At 45.0% G+C, this 20,066-nt stretch overlaps 1 protein-coding gene across 1 annotated transcript in view; it reads right to left on the bottom strand.

Moving 5' to 3' along the window:
* Nucleotides 1-20,066, bottom strand: part of LOC138266895 (IgGFc-binding protein-like) — a 169,982-nt gene that overhangs the window by 58,246 nt on the left and 91,670 nt on the right. The window contains exons 53-64 of the mRNA XM_069215627.1: nt 18,912-19,108; nt 16,983-17,124; nt 16,649-16,890; nt 15,214-15,362; nt 14,983-15,111; nt 14,750-14,888; nt 13,512-13,653; nt 11,210-11,406; nt 7,184-7,325; nt 4,024-4,140; nt 3,723-3,850; nt 1,678-1,823 (exon numbers count right to left, since the gene is read on the bottom strand). Coding sequence (XP_069071728.1) covers nt 1,678-1,823; nt 3,723-3,850; nt 4,024-4,140; nt 7,184-7,325; nt 11,210-11,406; nt 13,512-13,653; nt 14,750-14,888; nt 14,983-15,111; nt 15,214-15,362; nt 16,649-16,890; nt 16,983-17,124; nt 18,912-19,108 — 1,870 coding nt within the window. The remainder of the gene's footprint in view (nt 1-1,677; nt 1,824-3,722; nt 3,851-4,023; nt 4,141-7,183; nt 7,326-11,209; nt 11,407-13,511; nt 13,654-14,749; nt 14,889-14,982; nt 15,112-15,213; nt 15,363-16,648; nt 16,891-16,982; nt 17,125-18,911; nt 19,109-20,066) is intronic.

Below are 20,066 nucleotides of genomic sequence, written 5' to 3'. Positions count from 1 at the left end.
AATTAGAGCTTAACATGCTGTGCTCTATTATAGCCTAGGTAGGAGTTAGTCTATTGACAAAAGTGACAATATGATAGCGTTATTTCTATGCTTTACTCTCCTAGTCACAATTTTAATATTGTTATGCTGTGCCGTCCTGGTTATTGCAGCTAACTCTTTGCTATCTAAGATGCAGTTGTTTTATTAATGTCATTATTGAAACATATACTGCCTCTGTTTGTCATTTATTTATGAGACTAAGATAACTGAGAGAAACGGATGAGACCTGAGTGACCACGGCTTCCCTGAGAAACCAAGTATGTCATGCGCTCAGCTGCCCTGTCATCCCTATCCTTGGGTAGAGATGAGGCACTGCTAGTTAGCCGGAGCAAACCCCGGATTGGAGCGACAGGTGTCACACGCAGTGGGTTAGACTTAGTCTCCCACACCGCTGGCGATTCTGCCGCTCAAAATCCAGTAGTCTCATTAGAATAATGAGAGCCTACGCGACAGTACTTGTTGGCTAAGTTTTAGTAGGTGCCAGGCCCATCCCTGCTCCAGTTCCGTGCACTGACTGCAAGGTGTGTTTAGGACCCGGATGTGGCACTCTCTTACCTTAAATGATCCAGGAAGCCCCATCAACTGAATACTAAGGTGGTCATTTGGACCCCGGCAGAGGACCGTCTGCCCTTCATGAACATCCCCTGCCATAGTCAGACTCTGTGTGGCCACTTGGTGTCACTGCTACTGTTTGCTACACACCTCTACTTCCACCAAGATATGACTTCTGACAGTACTATACTCTGAAGGAACACTAGATGTCATTGCTAATGTTTGCTACACACCCTTACCGGCTGCCAGATATGACTTCTGATGGTGCCATACTATGCCTGACCACTAGGTGTCACTGCTGCTGCTTGTTCTATAATGTTACTGGCTGAAAGTTATGACTTCTGGTAGTGCCGTACTCTGACAGAACACCAGGTGTCGGTGCTGCTGGTTGCTATACACCCTTACCGCCTGCCAGATATGACTTCTGACAATGCAATACTCTGAAGGAACACTAGGTGACGCAGCTGCTGATTGCTACACATCCTTACTGGCTTTAAGATATGGCTTCTGGCAATGCCATACTCTGCTTGGCCATTAGGTGTCAGTGCTGCAGTTTTTTCTATAATGTTACTGGCTCAAAGTTATGGCTTCTGGTAGTGCCATACTCTAACAGAACACTAAGTGTCGCTGCTGTTTGCTCTGTACTCTTGGTAGCCGAAAGACATCACTTGTGGCAATGCCATACTGCCCCTGGCCTCTAGTGTCACTGCTGCTTTTTGCTATATACTCGTACTGGCCGAAAGATGTGACTTCTGCCTGAACACTGGGTATCACTGCGGTACAGACACCTCTCCCCTCTCTCCCACATGGGCCAGGATGCTTATGGGGGAAGAAAAAAAAGTCTTTCAAGGATTGGATACGGGAATGTCTAAACTACACGGGGCATCTCTTACCATTTAACCCACAAGTGAGCCTACGGGTCTGAAAATTCCCAGGAACACATTTACTAAACTGAATTGAGGTAGATAAGGTGCAGACCTACTAAGTGAACTCCTACACTACAAAGTTCTGGCGCTGCGGTGCAAAGAAGCCTGGCACAGAGAGGCAAGGGGTACATGGGCAGCCGAGCCCAGAGCCAAGCCTTACTTGGGCACGATGACCTCCAGGTAGTGGTTGCCGTCCCAGCGGACTGTGAGGCCGAAGGTGGTCTGCACCACCACGTACTGGCCGCTCTGCGTGATGGTGACGCCGCGGGTGGGGCTTTGAGGGAGGGTCACCCTCTTGTCATTGATCTGGAAAAAACAGAAGGCAGGGATAGAAAACATGAGAGAGCATCACTCCTGGACCACAAGAGACCATCGCCGCCCTCCCCATGCGATACTCTCACAAGAGACCATCACCGCTCCTCCTATGAGGTACTCTCGCAAGAGACCATCACTGCCCTCCTCATGAGGTACTCTCACAAGACACCATCACGCCCTCCCCATGAGTTACTCTCACACCAGACCATCACCGCACTCCCCATGAGGTACTCTCACTGTCACAACATGCCTTCACCGCCTTCCTTATGAGGTACTCTCATTGTCAGAAGAGACCATCACTGCCCTCCCCATGGGGTACTCACAAGACACCATCACCGGCCTCCTCCTGCACCTAACCCCTGAGGTACTCTCACAAGAGACTGCCTCTGCTCTCCTGCAGCAAGCCTCTGAGGTACTCTCACAAGTGGTGGGCTGGGGTGGAGTAGGCCAAGAGGGGAGCTGGGGGCAGCTCCCATCACCAGGTCCACAAGGCAGGGCCTACTACCCTATCGCAACACATGAAGTCTGAGGTGTAAACAATGGAGGGTCCCCAAAGACATATCCAAGTTAAGGCAGTACAAAATGTCTGCAGCATCAACCCTCACACAAACCAGCTCCTTCACCAGACACTCCTCTCGCCCTTCACCGACCTGGCCAATCACAAGCCTGCATCATACGTACTTTCTGGACCCTCCCCTAGCTTTCTCTCAGGTAAGCATTGCTCACACCACCCATTCTATTCCCTGGGTAACACTGCCACCCAGCGAGCTGAGAGATGCACGCACCCGCACCACTGATAATTCCTTATCTGTGACATAGCCACAGCACACACAACCATTGCAGTGAGGAATGAGAAGAGATTTCCTGCAGGCAGTGAGGGTTGAGGCAGAGTCAGTCACATATGTGCAATGCCTCTCCGTGCAGTGCAAAGCTCCTCTAGTGGGCACATACACAGAAGTACCAGAAGCCAGCCTGCGTTGCCCCTGCTGGCCTTCTAATGCCCCTCAGGTCGTCAGTGTGGGCACTCTGACACACAGAACGGGGTGAGGGTGCACTGGCCCCTCTCACAAAATACTGTCACACTGTACAGCACACACACCGGCCCTGGTGCATTAGGGTGCTGCCACACCACGGGGCAGTGTCAGGTTTAAAAACATAAGTCTTTTTTGATATTACATACCTTGAATAGAATAAAATAAGCATTTATTCATTGGGACCTGGAGACCAGCATCACTACAGACAAAGAAGAGAGGAAAGGGCAGGGAAGAGGCCGAGCAATGACAGGATGTGCTGTATGGGCCAGAGCATCCGACTTTGGAGCTGGGGAACAAGGTTCGAGTCTCGGAATCGGTGCAACATCCTGTGATTCTAGGCAAATCACCTTCAGACCGTCAGGAGTTATAACAAGGGAGAAGAGACGGGTGAAAAGGCAGGGAGTGACAGACTTAGGTTGCTTGAATTCCGGTCCAGGGAGGACCGGGCCTGGCAGTTCAGGCCGGACTGTTCCTACTGGAGCAGGGTCAAGGCGGATTTGCATATGGCTGGGGCCAAACTGAGGTGGCATGGTGGGGGAAAAATTATGGGCTGAGATGCGGCCCGAGTAATTACCATTGGCTGAGATTAATTGAAGCATTCCTTTTGTGTACTAACATGGTGCTGATGTCATCCTGTGGGCAGCGCCTTCTGCCCCATGCCTTGTAGTTCCCTCTGTGGTACTAAAAGGAGGTGCTAATGAGGGGAAGGCCACAACTTAGGCTGATGGTAGGAGGTTACTCATGATGGTACGCAAGAGTTTACTTATACTTGGCCAAGCCCAGTCAGGCTGCTTCACCTTCAGGTGACGCTTCACGCCAGGTATCTGAACCCCTGCACCCCAGACGCCCGACTCACCAGTGTCCTGCGGCTCTTCATCAGGGTGATTGTGACTCTGTTGTCTAGGGTGATGTAGATCTTACGTAGGTAGGACCCGCCCACCTGCCCGCGCTCCTCATTCTTTCCCTCCACGCTGAACCAGGGCCCTGGACAGGAGCACAAAACACAAATAAGTAAACTGTCTACAAGATACTAGCCAAAGCCCTGCCTCACAGAAGAGGACTCCTTTTTCAGGACCATTCCCAGAGCATAGAACCAATGGACCAGCTTGTCTCTCAACATCTGGATCCTTTCAGATTCTGGCTCAGACTATGCCTACCTGTGTAGTTCCTGCAGGCTCTGGCCAGAGTGTAGGTACAGGTGCCCATGAAACTCAGCAGTCGCCCATCAAAACTCATGTAATGAGGGTCACCGGCAACATAGCAGGAGGCCTCAGCTATGAAAGGCATAACACAAAGTGAGAATATGACCAAAGGAAGGGGAGGGAACTAAAGTGAGTGAAAACTAGAAAACAAGTAAAACAACAGGCTTGATAGATATAAAAGGAAGGGAAATGAGGCACAGCCGAGGAGGAAACAATATAAACGAGAGTGGAGAACGAAAAAAGGAAATACCTGAATTAAAAAAATAATAAAGAACTGACAGAGGAAAGAGTTTTGGGACAAATTATAAACTAAGTAAAGCATTTAATAAACTATTTAAGAAAGAACATTAAGGCAGGTGGAACTTCAGAATGAAACAAAACAGCACAACAAAGGAGGAAAAATGAAAAAGAAGAAAGGCATGAGAAAATCTAGATCATTAAACATTTTTAATAACAAAAAGCTGAATAAACAAAAGTTGTTATGCTTTAAATTATAAGAGAAAGATACATGAAAAAAAGAATAAAAGAAACAACAAACACAGAAAAAAGAAAGAAGGAGCAAGACTGTAAAAAAAGAAAACATTTGACACAAGGAGAAAGCAGTGTTACAAAAGCTAGAAGTTAAAAAGGAAACAAATAGTATACAAAAAATGTTTACAAAATGGGAAAATAAAGACGAAAGTAAGGACAAGCAGAAGAAATTGAGGCAAAAGGATTTAGGAAAGTATGAAAAAAATCAGCAGTTTAAACTGTAAAGCCCAATAAAAATATACTAGTTAGCAAGAAGAACAACCTTGAAAAAGCAATGAACAACGATAAAAAAATCAGAACCCATCAAGAAAGATACGTACATGGCAAGAATAGTATGGAAATCCACTTTTTCAAATGGTTCCCCTCCTAGTTCTTTGTTAGACACTGAGGGTATTTTGATTGACTGGAGAAAACTTTGTGCATGAGTTTCCTTAATGGCATGTGAGACAATTCTATTCAGTTTCTCATCCACTGGAGCGCAACCTGCCTGTTCTTTGCACGAGAGGTAGTCAGAAGGGCTAAGATGGCAGGAGTATGCAGAGCATGTGTATCTCCAGCCACACACGCCATCAACATATAGTTCTGGCTGGTTCTTTCATGGGAACCTAAGATCAGGGATCAGATCGCATTGTGCGAGACCATCATTGGGTGTCCATGGAAGGGAATGAGTGTACCTGGGCTGTGCAAGAACAGCCCAGATTCCATACATTAAACTTTGCACTTAGCGAACTGACACCTTTGGGTCAGAGACCATAGTAAATGCTGGATTGGGGGTGTCAGAGTACGGGTGTTCCCTCCTAACTCTGCTAGGTGCTGTACTTGATGGTGTATCGCATAGAAGTGTCAGATTGTGCACATGCATGGTTCTGCTGTCTGCCACTTGCAAGAGTGGGACACAGGCCTCCTGCCTAGAAGGACACAAAGAGGGGTGGGAGGGGGTTCCCAGCCACAAAGCCCAGACCTGTGAGGCTCCCAAGATACAGCACAGGTGGAAGACTGTACACTGTAGTCAAAATGGACAGACTCACAAACATATGTGGTACGGGACTTGGAAGTGGATGAGAAACTACTGAATTATGGGTGGGAATAGGCCCCCCTCAAGCATGAGCTGCAGCTTTGATGGAGAAAGCATCAGTGTTGGATCATCTCCTGGTAGTTCCCAAGGATGCAACATCGCACCTAAAAGACTCTTCTTGTAAAGCCGACCAGTTAACTAGTTGTAACTAGCCTGGCACTGTTCTTGGTAAAGGGTTTTTGCTGAAAGTGGGAAGTGAATGAAAGAGACACCTACACTCACTGCAAGCTGGCATCTGGAACAAGATCACCAATGGAACGTGAGGGAGCTGGTATGAACATCAAGGACTGGACTGGATACAATATGGGAGGGAGGGGGTACGGTCTACTGGCCTGGGAACACTTGAAAGGACCATAAGAGACTGGGCCTGATTTAGATACTAGCAGGTGAGTTACTCAATCACAATAGTGACGGATTTCCCTTTTGCTGAAATCTAAATGTCTTTATATTCTATGGGATTTACATTTTGGTGGACGGGATATCCGTCATCGTTGTGAAGGCGTAACCGGTCCGCCAATATCTAAATCAGGCCCTTGGTCTGCTGTGTCCCTCACAGGAATGCTGTGAAGTTTGAAGCTGTGACCTGTGCCTCCCAGCACAAGGTGACTGACTTTCATCGGGCCCCTGTGGACTGAAGGCAAGAGGCAGCCTAGAGCAGGAAGTCGGGCAGTGTTACTGGAGTAAATAAAGAAGACCTCCAGTTGCCACTTGTGAATACTGTGCAGGGACCTTCACTGACTGTCCATGCAGCATGGAGAATGCATGTGGAATCAAACAGAGAAGCCACGAGGAATGGAACTGTGACATGGAAACACTTTAATGATGCAGTGACTGATCTAAGTTTTGTCGCCTTGGCCTTGTTTTATTCATAAAATGCTTTTTGATTCTACTAAATTAGACTGGGAGTTGACTGAGTGCCATCTTGACCCAAGTATTGCACTGGAACTGCTATCCCTTAACACATACTCTCTGAAGTGGCCTTCCCTCTTGGTTCTGCGTTACTATGGGGTGGACGAGGATGTCTTAGGGAAACAGTGTTTGTCTGACATGGAGCTAGATTGCACAGAAGTGGGAGAATTTGCTCTCCTAAGAAACCCTGCTTCCCACAGGATCTAAGAAATCTGAACGTTAACAAAGACACAAAGGAAGTGGGAGGAGAAGCCGAAGAAAGCAGAAGAAATTACAACAACACAGTAGAGAAAATAGGAGAAATAGTTTATAAAGGAAAAAAATAAAGAAACATCTGAAGAGATGAGTTGGGATCGAACATCTGCATATTTGGAGCAGCGGAAGAAAGTTTAAAATGCAGTAATGTAATAAATACACATCTGGATGTGACAACCTCTCACATTGTAACCTGATTGCCATCTACAGGTGGACTTTAGGGGCTGCACCAGCTCCTTTGTGGCCACTGCTGTGGTTCAGCTGGCGACAAGAGGCAGATGTAACAAGCTGCTAGTCGCCCAGCAGCTCACGGCTCATGGATGCTAATACAGGTGGGTACACTACCTGTTGGGTGGCATGCAAAGACCCCGTTCAGGATCCCGCAGAACTCTTTGTCTGTACACTGCCAGGCCTGGCAAGATGTCTGGTTCTCCCCTTGACAAGTGCACTTCTGGGAGCAGCCGGGCTCGTACCACTCTTCGCCGGGCTGGGAAGAAAGAGAGCAGCAGTGAATGTGCTGTGTCCTCCAGTGGGGGTGACTGTAAAAAACTCTTAGAAGGACTAACCTAAATGCTCAAACTATGAGCACCCAAACTACTCCACCTTCTAAGAAGTCCTATGTTTGTCATACTACATACGGGCTGTCACACGCCCCTTTCCTCCCTTAGGTTTTAAAATCTATAACCGATCTTCCACCATATCTTAAGTACATGTTGATTTTGTCAAGTTTAAGAAAAAAATGATTAATACATTTTAAAGTGACTGGTGATCAAAACAATGATTTAACATATTGAACCTGTTATTAGCCTTAATTATGTAGCCACTAATGAATGGCTATATTACACATGTATTCATTGGATTGTGAGCTCTATTGAGCCACCACTGTGTTTCAACAAGTTATTGAGTCAACGGTAAAGTAACAAACTGGAGATTTTAGTATTTGTCAGTAAGAGATGTGCAACCATTTTCTAAAGAGGAGAGGGTTGTTACAGAGTGGTATGGTAAATGGTGGCCGATTCCAAATGTTGGTTGCCCCACTACAAATCTGTGGCCTCCTATAAAACATGACTGGCCTCTGGGAACATGGGTGAGGCATGGGGAGGAGGTGCTATACCTCTCTGCCACTGGACATGTCTATGATTTTTCTGGTAGTTAGCGTGGAGATTGATCGACAAGGCATTCTTGTCAAATGTGTACAGATTTAACATGGACCATGGCACGAGCGGGAACTGATAGAAAGATTCCTGGAAAGGTTCCTTACCAGCAGTTTATCTACAGATGTCACTCAAGCCTTTCTCATTATTTGAAACTTTTCAGTGCCTTCAAGTGGGATTGGTTCAATCAAATACAATACAATTTTCAGAGCCCTGCCAGACACAAATCTTATGGCCTTTGTCTGGGAAGAAGAGAAGGATTTATTTACAAGAGAAATCAAGTAGATTCAGGACTTTACATCAGCATTGACTTGGTGTTCCTTGGGAAGAGCTTCATCAAATATTGTCCACATTTTTTTGCTGATTTACAGAATTTGGGGAGTGCAACCCAGGAAGAGGTAATGGGGCAGCTCTTTAATTAGGGTCTACCACCCTAATGTTAGGAACATAAATTCTGATATGCTTAGTTTCAGAAATATTCCTGTCGATTCTCTTTAACAGTCTTATAGCTGCATGCCTTGTTGTTGATAATCTGAAATAGAGTTGGAGGTCAAAAATGTTGACGAATCCTATGACCATGTATTATTAATTTATACACAGCGCTTTAGTTACATATTAAACACATTGTAGCCACAGGACACCAATAAGGGGAAAAAGTAAAGAGTCCTAAAGCCCATATTGGCCAGTTTTACTCTTAGGTGGTCATTTCTTAAGAAAGAGAGATCTCAAATACGCCTCAGACTGGCTTTAGATAGTCCATTTAAATAGCTTGGAACACCATATCCCCATTAACTGCTAATTGGAGATATTTGTCCCACACAACCAATACCTTGGTTTCAGAGCCAGTTTGCTAATACCTCTTTTCCTAGGATTTTAGGGCTGAGTGCAAAACACTCCGTTCCTGTTGCTATCTCTTTACGGGCCTGTAACCATGCCCATGTCCTGCCCATCAGTTTGGTTGGTTCGTGGGCTTGCTTTTTACAATTTGCTTGATTTAATTAGTCAAAGGCATGCATACGTCATGCCTTTTCCGGTATTTAGCCCGCCTCGAGCGCACCGGCCAACTACTGAAAACATACGAGGCTCCATGTTTTCCGTATGGTTTCTGGACTACTTTTTATTTTTATTTCGTAGGCAGTGTGATCTCACTGGGCACTAGTCGAGCGCTTTGCATGACGTCGACTCAGTTACATGGATAGTTGTACTTTTGCCGGTTACATGAATAATTGCACTTTTGCCAATACATTTAGCTGCGAGCTAACTTCTGTTTCCTTATGTGTGTCTGCTTCGCGCTCATGGAGGCCGTCTGCTCGCTTAAGTGAAACTGTTTTACTTTTCAGTCTATGTGGCAAGAAAAGGCCGGTTAGGAGTTTACAATGGTAATAGCTTTAACTCGAGTAAACGCAAGACCCATTGCATTCCAAGTGCTTGCTTTTTCCTATTGATAGGTTTGCTATACCTGAATACTGTTCCAGTAGGACAGGATGTAGCAATGGCTTTTTAGGAGTGGGGTGGTGCATTGGTGTAAAGTATACTGAGGGCTACAACTTGCTGCAGCAAAGCTCTGGTTGCTGATGAATCGAAAGATGCGCCTATTATAATATGCAGTAAGGGAGTACAAATCCATCACCACACTTCATGATCAGGCAGCCACAAGGCTGAAGCTTGAGGTATTTTGTGGGGTTACAGAAGAGCATACAGAGACGAGGCTGTGCTTCTTGTAAGGCAAAGGAGTTCCTAGTTGAACTAATTTGATGAAATAAGATATGAAAGGTGTTCTTTATAATTCCAAAATATTCTTTTGATAGCCAGGTTTCGTAAACTGACTTTTTTCGAAGAAACTGTCCTTGATCAGTTCCCTGTTATACTGCAGCAGCAAAAGCTAATATGTTTTAGAATTAAAACTTGGTAAAAAAAAAAGTCAACAAGTTGTGCATATCAGGGAAGTCATTTGTCACATGGGAGATGTATGTATGTATGGATTTATGGGGCTTGTTTTCTAACCATAGGCTGACAGGGGTTGTGTACCTGGTCAGTCTTCAAATTTACTCACAGAGACACCCTTTAATGTGTAAAAACATTGTGAAGAAGAGGTTGTTTGCTTGTGCATCGTTCAGCCTCAGAAAAGCAATGGAACGCATGTGACATATTCCATAACTTATGGTAGGCCAGTTCTGACATCACCGTGATTACTATACACTGTTTATAATGCTGGAAGTGGACGATAAGAAAATAAGGACATTAAACACAGTATCTTAAATTGAAGTTGACCACTTAGGAATTTGATTTATCACTGGTTATCTGTTGTGCTCCACAGAAGATATCTGAATGATTGACACTGATGCTATCCACTCTACACTGCCCTATAGAAGAAATGTGAATGATTGACACCAATGCTACTCAATCCACACTGCCCAATAGAAGAAATAACAAAATAAATTATACCTATGCTAGCCAACCCATAAAATCCTTCTTTGATACCCTTTGAGACTGCCAGAAAGGTTAAGGAGACGATGGAGGAAGTCATACCTAGTCCTCCTTGGATCATTTTACATAATTGGGGTTTTATTCTAAAAGAACCTGTTCTCTTGATGTAAAAACAAATCTCATTATAATCAGTGGATCACACACTCAAAAGAGCCCATACATTGTTACTGGTTGTCCCGGTACCCAACAACATCTCCCCTAATCAGAGCCTGGCGTGCTTCTTTTTGGAGAGGCCATGACTAGACCAGGTTTGGTCACATCCCAGAACTATATAGTAGTCATGAGGGTGTAGTGTGGACAGATTTATTCCTAGACCTCTTAGGCTATTCTGATGCATCATTACCCACGTGATTCATAGTTTTTGGACTTTAACCCTCCCCAAATCCTTTTTCAGAGCGATAAGGGGGAGAAGTGATTTCTATTCACATATTGTTGTGAACAATGTAGCAGCCCCAATGTGGGGGCTTTAATAAGCCCCAGATGCAAACTGAAAAATATATATGCCTAATTTGAATGTTTGCAATATGTTTGTTTAAAAGTGAAAATGAAACGGACGAGATGGGTGTTTAGAATGAAAAAACTGTGGTTGCATAGTGACAAACGATGGCATAAGCAGGATTGAGTGTTATGTGTATTTATGAAGCGCACCGTCACACACCAGGGTATCTTGGCACTGAGAAGGGATACTGAAGACATAGTAATGAGGCGATAGCATGAAACATATCTGTACCGGGTAGTAGTTTCCGAGATGGTTACATCCACACTGGTCACGAGGCACACAACGACCTCCACTGAGCACAAACCCGGCATTGCAGTGGCAGCCTTCCACACATGGCTGATCACACGGCAGAACCTCTGTGTTGGAACAGCTGGATGGGCAGGCAGGGCCGCAGGGGTGATACTGGCTGTTGGGCGGGCAACGGATGGCTGTGGAAGCAAGAGGCAGGAGGCTGAGATTTGTGTACCAAATTGAATATAATGTTAGGCAGGCAGACAAGCGAAATGGCTAGGTCAAGATGAAATAGTGTAGGATTAATAAAACAATGCCAGGGTAGTAAGATCAGGAGCAACAAAGAAAGATAAAAAAAGAAAAAGTAATGGTTACTCATGCAGGGCTCATCCTTGAGAATAAATTTTAAAGAGAACTAGGATAAAACTTTACAAATAAAAGCAGAAGACATGTAAAAGACAAAGATTTAACCAAAGCAAAGCTAAATGAACAACCAAATAAACAAACAATATCTGCGCCAGGAAACCCACAACATGGGCAGCTGGAAAGCCACCGAGGACCAAAGTTGACAAGATTCCAAAGACAGATCTATGAGAGCCATCAAGTGCTTTGCAGGTTTATTATACCAAAGTTAAGTTAAACACACAGCCAGAAATGTACCAATGAAAACCATCAAGAACAAATGAAGACCAAGCTCAGTGTTCCACCACAAACAGAGCCTGGAGACCCACTAGGAAAGGTCACCAAGAACAAGCAGTATAGATTGGCAATAGGAAAGCTATCAAAACACAATTAAATGGCCACAACAAAAAGTAAGACAGACGAGCAGCCAGGGATATCGCTTGGGGACTATGATTGATATGACTGAAGAGCTCACCCTGTCTAGATGAACCAGCAGCGATATGGCTAGGAGACCCATCAGAGACACAGCAAGAAGGGGATGCCAAAATTCAAGCTAGATGAGTAACTGAATATAGTGGTAGGGGACCCATCTAAGATATGGCAAGAGTTCACCGAAGACCAAGATAGATAACCCACCAAAGACAGCTGTAGACCATTCATCAAAGACACAAATGTCCTAATGGGGAGACCGCTAAAGGCTAAGCTACATAAGCAACCAAGAAGAGAGGTACGAGACCCATCAAAAACACAACTAGGTGATACTCGGTGCAAGCCAGCCCTTTAAAACTCAATTTAGACGAGCAGTCAAAGAGATATTCAACTAAGAGGTATTAGGAACAAGCTAATAGACCTTCCAATTATCTAGACAAGATAATCATTAACTAGATGGGTCGAAAACATCACCAAAAACCAAGTTAAATAAGACACAAAATTGTGGCTGGGAAAATCATTAAAGCCATCGCTAAGGCAATTCACCAAACAGCAACCTAAATGAGCTGTATTGGACAGAGCAAGGAGAGCAACCAAAGGCCCAACATGGAGACTATCACCAAACCAAGACAGAGCAAGACAGTCATGAAAGGCATGGCTAAAAAAAAAGAATCAAAGAACAAACAAGACGAACAGTGAAGGAAGGTGCTACGACACTGAACAAAGGGAAAATTTTGAACCCATTAGAGACAAGGCTAAAAATTTACCCAAGACCAAACTATATGGACCACCAAAAAAAAAGACCTGAGACATGCAGCATTTATTCATATAGATAAGGTCACTGACGATCAAGCTAGTTCAGCTGCAAAGGACAGATCTGCAGTAAGCAAGCCAAGATGAGAGCTGAAAGAGCCGCCAAGGATAAGGCCAGGAGAGATATTAAAGACAAATCTAGACAAACAAATCATACGGGATAGAATTAGGAGTACAAACAAGGCTAGAGCTGGTTGACCCATCAAAGGCTGGCCAGGTGGCGCCTTTGTGACACCAAGAAGCAGTAATGACTGCAAATCAAGAGAAAAAGAGAAGGCAAGCCACCATTTGGAACACCACTGCAGTCCAGATTTGACAATCTCCATGTCTCTTCACTTCTGCAAGGAGCTGAAAGCCCATCTCTTCAGGCAACACATCGCCACAGGAGAACCATGTGCCTGTTGGATCCCCTTGACGAGTTCCCACGCCTTTCTACCCAACCCACCCTGCTCTCTACCTCAGATCTACCAACCTCTATGCTTAACTTAAATCCCTTCTGTGATCTCACATTCTTGCCAATATATCCATGACCAACGTTCCTTTCTCTGCACTACCACCTGTAAAATCCAGTATGGTATACAGAGCTCTGTTGTAGCTAAGTTGGTGCTGTATAAATCATGTACAGAGATACATGCAGACCCTTAATCATGGGACTTACGGCAGAATGTCTCATTCCTCCAGGGTCCTAGGGTGATGTTTCTTTGTTGGCACAAGTTTACATAGGACTCGAGTGCTTTGCATAACTCCTGTTTGTTGCCATCCAGCTCACACATGTCGTACACACAGTCTTTGAAGAAAGTCTGCAGGGACATAATATGACAAAAATGAGGGAGATTTTCTTCATACTGTTATCCTATAGTGTAACACGCTATAATTTCTATACTACTTTGTGATCTTTAGGGCACAAACCTTAATTTGGAGGGAGGGGCTGGAAATGCCTTTGGTCCTGGAATACATCAGTGATGGCTCAGGCGCACAGCTGACCTTCTAGAGCCTATTTTGTTAGGCCTGTGTGTTTTCATCCCCATACCGTTTAAACAACAGTATAAAGAAGAGGCCAAGGAGGAGGTCTGATGTCCAGTCCTCTCTCTTCTTGACCAGCCAGGGCAGATGGATTGACCTCAACTGCATCCACTGATTTTGTGGCAGGGAGGAGACAGGCACCCGTATGGTAGTGACCCCCAGCAGCCTTCTGGTGTATGACCTTAGCTTAAGTCTGGGAAGGAGAACACAGATGCTCTTGTCTCAACATTCCATATGATTGTGTCATCAAAAGTCTCTGTCGCACAGCAATGGCATCACAATACCGTCAGCCTCTGCTAGGGTCTGGATGTCCACACCACATGAGGATGCCATCAGCCATGTGAGAGAGTGTTTTAGTTTGAATGATGGGGTGAGGTGGAAAGGGGTCATCGGGGTAGTTGCAGGCATATTTTCATCATAGACTTCTACATTGTTGGCTATATTTTGCTGCCTAAATCACAAATTCATACACACAAAACTACACACCCTACGCTTTAAGAGTTCATCTTTAAGATCAGAGTGGTAACCACACAAGAGAACCTACGGCCTGTTCTCTGGATGTTTGTTGCACCTTTGAACTGGACCTGGTTGCTAAGAGTAGGACCTAAATATCATAAACAGCTTGCAATTGTGGCAACGTACCACCCGTTTGTACATCATTCACCGATCCGCTCATTTGTATTATGATTAACCAGAGCACAGTGATACCTGTCAATTCTCAAATGAGATTACAGAAAACTATAAAACATGTTTTCATATTGTCCCTTGCTCCTATATGACAATTAAGAGTGTGAGTGATCTCACTCATACCTCAAAACCCTCTTCCTTCAGGCCTGAAATGTCTGTGGTAAGACAGTCTGATGTCACACTTACATTAGGGCTGATCTTATCATGACAGGCAGCGAAAGGTCCTTGAGGGTCCACTAGGATCCAGCAGTATTCGGGTCCCTCATACGAGTCCAGCTCATCCTCGGTGCATTCTGGGATCACGATGGACCCAGTTGGTGTGCAGCTGGAGGACAAGGAGGCACAAACACACACATATTTTAAGTTTAAGCTTTACAATCCTAAGGAACTTTGGAAGCAAAAGAAAGATTTGCACTCACTTTTTCTGGACATTCCAGCTGTTTCCAAAGTCATTGACTCCAGCCACTACTTCTGCCTCCGGTGTCTTGAAGTCATTCGAAGGTGATCCGTCATAGTCTCCACACAAGCCACACAGCTTCGTCTTGTAGCTGTCAAGAGAAATAACATGATGGTTCATCCCGACACATGTACAGTTTATTGTTACACTGCCTGTTCCAGATTCTCCTTATATACAAGCTCATGGTACTTACTCGCTGGTCACCTTCACATCTGTGTAGTGATTGCCGTCATACCGCACAATGAGGCCAAAATCTGTCTGTACCACCATATACTTCCCAGAGGACGAGACAGATAGTCCCGGCACAGGGTGGATAGGTAAGTTTACAGTAGTTTCATTAATCTAAAAGAGAATACCATGTGTTAGTCTGTACAGCACAACTACTGCAAGAGCTTTGTATCTTGGACCTAACTACTTTTATTATGCTTTTTAAATTGTTGGGAGATTTTCATGCATGGAAGTTCATGGCTTGAAACCAAGATATGTACAAAGTATATGTCACAGCAGACATTGTGAAATCTAGATACGAAGAATACAAAGAGTGTCCAGAAATCTGAGTTTTCTGTCTGGTCTATCGATAAGGTGTGTTGCCTTTTTATGTAGCCGCACTAGGAGTACCTGTCAACAGGCTGGGAGGTGGACATAAAGGCCGATGCTTTAAGCAAACCAAGATGAGGCCAGACAACAAACGATGGTACTCTCTGGGCAGTTGTGTAACAAAAGACATACCAGTGCATCATAACATGGAAAAAAGCCTACTCTTATGAAGACCGTGACCAGGTGACACAATGCACGTTTGTGTCCAAAGACAGAAGGTATCAGTTTAGTGCATGAGTCACATTCTTTAGACCAGACCTCAGGAACACAACATTTTTTTGCTGCACTAATTAGAAGACACACAACATAGTGAGGATTTAATTAGAATTTGTTAGCATCCACACAAAGATTTGCGGCATGCGCTGGTTTCATGTAGCCATTAGGCTCTCTGAAGCGAATGAGAAGTCGATGATTTGCATATCAGGTGTACAACTATAGCCGATCAAACCACACATCCTGATGATGGAGCCGTAAGCATGAAAGTATGTATATATCTTTAAAATCACCAGCAATAGTCCTCGTATACCAACCAGTAATCTACAGATGGAGTAAAGCCCGCCAACAACAGATAACACAGAAAAGAGAAGGCTCAAGGCTTGGAAGAGTCAAGAGGCATATATTCAGTAATTTTAGGATTAAATGTGTTTTTACCCCTTTGCTCCCAGACTTTTTTTCCAAGGTGCACAGAGATCACCAATACTTCCAAACCACAATAAAGAAGTTAATTCCTTCTTGCTTTAAGGCACTATCTTCATAAGGCACTGACTTTTTACCAGAGATGTGCTGATATTCGGTGAAGTGTCTCTGCTCCCTAAAGCAGGGCGGCTAATGTACTATGGAGGGCTGTGAGATACAAATCTAATGGAGAACCAGCAACTATTTGTACTGTCTGAACAGTGTACAATTACAAAGTTTACAGGGTAATCCTGATGGAGGTCAGCTGTTTGGTCAAGGGATCTGCAGAGGTGTGTAAAAGGGGGAAAAAAGGATGTGTGAACAGGAAAAAGTCATTTTACAGAGTAGCATCTTACCTGGACAATACCGTTCTTTAGCAAAGCAACGACCACCCCGTACACCTCCACATAGACGGCCTTGATGTAAGTCACTGTCAATAGACCCCAACGGTGCTCATTTGCAGCATACACTGCAAATGGGATCTGGCTGGCGTTGCAGGGCTGGGCCAGAACATAGGTACAATTTCCGTGAAAGTCGTACTTCTTCTTATCAAAAGTTGTGTAATGTGGATCACCCGAGACAACACAGATGGAGGAATCTGCAGATCAAGAAATCATTAGTTTTGGTGAGCAGAAGACACCCAAGATTGGTGTTGGGGCAACGAGGGCTTACAGACAAAGAAAGACTTACCTTTTGGGAAACAACCCTGCACCCCAGTGTGGTTGGAGCAGTACTCATCGAGCGCACAGCTGTTCTCCCGGCACTTGACGGTGTAGTCAGGAAGGCACTGGCACAACTCCTTGCAGTTGTCGGAGTAAATAATCTCACCAGGCTAGAAAAACAGAGGACAGAGAGTGTAAACTATATTGGAGAATGAACAAGACAGTCTTTGGAACAAAAGTCACATAAGACCATCCATCATGGACATCCCATCCTACTCACTGGACGCAGCTAAGAGAGGTCACCCATTCCTGGTGTATGCCCATATCTTTCTGGGCTGCAAGGTCTTCAACCTTAGATGTCCCCTTGGGTCACTTTCTCAGATAAGCTCTTAGTGAGAGGGGGTGGATGTGGCTGCTCCCTAATCCTGAAAGGCTTAACCAAAGGCTGGTTCTAGTTTTCGTATTGCCCCATGTCCCAGCGAAGAGTGCAGCATGGAGCTACAAATGGAAATCTCTTGTCACCCACTAAAGCAAATATCCCAACAGCAGATCTGTAGGAGTCTCACTTCTTGTGGTTTGAACTGCGTGCATTTTGGATACAGATCTGAACAGGCGTCATCAAAGCTCCTTTATATAATAACATTGAGTAAAACTTTGCACAGTCTGGTGCTTTCTAGTTTGTTCTTTATAATCCCCATTGGTTTGCCATCAGTTCTCCTAACACAGAGATTATTATGAGAGACCCATTGTGCTGACCACTCAACCCATCCGATGCCGGTTTAGCAAACAGTTGTACCACTTCCAATCCCTTTCAGAACATTCAGGAAGGAAGGGGAGAAGGGAGCGCGCCGGGGTCAGCGGGGGCAGGAAGTTTCTAAAAACACTAGATGCATTTAAAACACACATGTAGAACAGCATATTGCTTCCTAGGATTGAATATATCTGCATCTGAATTGAACCAGTTTTGAAATTACTCCTAAATACAGAGATTTTGATAAAAACTAGTTCAATAGTTCAGTTTGTGCAAAGCATTTTTGTCTGACTAAAGAAAGAATGAGAAATGGATTTTCATCTGCAACCCTCAATTCAACAGAAAACAGTAAGGCGGTCATTCCAACCCTGGCGGTCCGAGACCGCCAGGGTTGGGGACCGCGGGAGCACCGCCAACAGGCTGGCGGTGCTCCCATGGGCATTCTGACCGCGGCGGTACAGCTGCGGTCAGAAACGGAAAACCGGCGGTGTACCGCCGGTTTTCCGCTGCCCTGGGGACCCCATACCGCCATCCTGTTCCTGGTGGTTTCGGCCGCCAGGAACAGGATGGCTGTATGGGGTGTCGTGGGGCCCCTGGGGGCCCCTGCAGTGCCCATGCCAATGGCATGGGCACTGCAGGGGCCCCCTAACAGGGCCCCACAAAGATTTTCAGTGTCTGCCATGCAGACACTGAAAATCGCGACGGGTGCAACTGCACCCGTCGCACCCCTTCCACTCCGCCGGCCCATTCTGAGCCGGCATCCTCATGGAAGGGTGTTTCCCGCTGGGCTGGCGGGCGGCCTTCTGGCGGTCGCCCGCCAGCCCAGCGGGAAAACCAGAATAACCGCTGTGGTCTTCTGACCGCGCAGCGGTATTCTGGCGGCTCCCGCCGGCCCTGCGGTTACCGCGGCCGGCGGGAGTCAGAATGACCCCCTAAGTCTTGATAACAATTACAGATTAATTCTTGCACATAATTTGTCAAGCCAAAAATATGTTCTTTGTGACTTCCATAAAAGGAAAGGTGAATTATTCAGAATTTATCGACTGATTTTTAAGGGAAAGAACAGTGGAGAAAATCACTTCTATATAGCCATTGCGAATTTAGCCCTTTCCTACAGAAACAGGAAAGTCTTATAGGGCCACAAAACACTAAATCAGCCATTAAAGCTCCCAGCACTGACCCTCTACAGCGAAGCGTATAACTTACCCAGTACTGATCCCCTCTGAAGATGCAGCCGCAGTCCCTCTCCTTGATGCACTGACCCCCCTGCAACACAAAACCAGCATCACATTGGCAGCCCTCAACGCATGGCTGGTTGCATGCTCCAGGTCGAGGATCGTGGCAAGTGGCGGGACAAGCAGAGCCACACGGGTGATGGTGGCTATTTGGGGGGCATGCCACAGCTGGAGGGAGCATAGAAGAAGACAATGATGTAGCTAAAACTAGACTTTTACACAGCATTACCAAACCACATTCCATGGCCTCCAACATTGACAATGCAGCAACATCAGAAATATGTGTAACAAGTGTTATCAATGTTCAATTTTATCAGATCACATTCTTGATCAATTATTCACATTTGACAAGTGTAACATTTCCTTTAGTTAGTCCTTTCTGCCCAAATATGGATGTAGGAAGTGCCACTACCAAAATGTCCTTGCCTCAGGCTTAGATGCCCACTGTGTTTGTCCGTGATATTCAACTCATGCAGACGGATCTCTTCGATAAATAATGCACAGGTTTGACAATTTAACAGCACAAAAGACGGGCAGGCATGCAGAGAATTAAATTAAATCTGATAAAAAAAGATAAGACGACGGTTCTATGGCTGCAAGCAGGATATATCAACAGCTGGTAACATTCTTACAACAATGCACACAAATTACAGAGAATCAAAATGTAATGAAGCAAGTGGAAGCAATACCCTCATCCTTGTACCACATTGTCTAGATGGAGTGCGGCCCCAGCTCTGTGTATTATGCAGGACTCTGCTTGAAAGACTCTTTCCTACTTCCTATTTCCACTTAAAGAAAATCCTGCAAGGATAACTAGCTCTTGGTTGACATGTACTTCCTACAACTGTAGACACAATTGTATCATACAATGAGATAATTTCATCCTAATCAGGTGATAGATGTGCATGAATGTTTGAATCCACACCTGGCCAGCTAAGTCTTTCATTCCTTGGACAGCAGTAAATTAAGAGCCATTAAAGGTTTCATTACACATGGCCCCTTATATCCTGATGGGGTTACAGGCCTCATCAAGATTTTTGTTCGGCCCGATGATCTCGGAAGATCAAAGTAGCTGAAATTTCCACGGTTGAGCAATCTCAGAATAGGGAGTATATCCGCCCTTTTG

Source organism: Pleurodeles waltl, chromosome 12, assembly GCF_031143425.1.
Source record: "Pleurodeles waltl isolate 20211129_DDA chromosome 12, aPleWal1.hap1.20221129, whole genome shotgun sequence".
Lineage (NCBI taxonomy): Eukaryota > Metazoa > Chordata > Amphibia > Caudata > Salamandridae > Pleurodeles > Pleurodeles waltl.
Note: the sequence above shows the minus strand (reverse complement) of the source record. Positions and strands in the feature narration are given on the sequence as shown.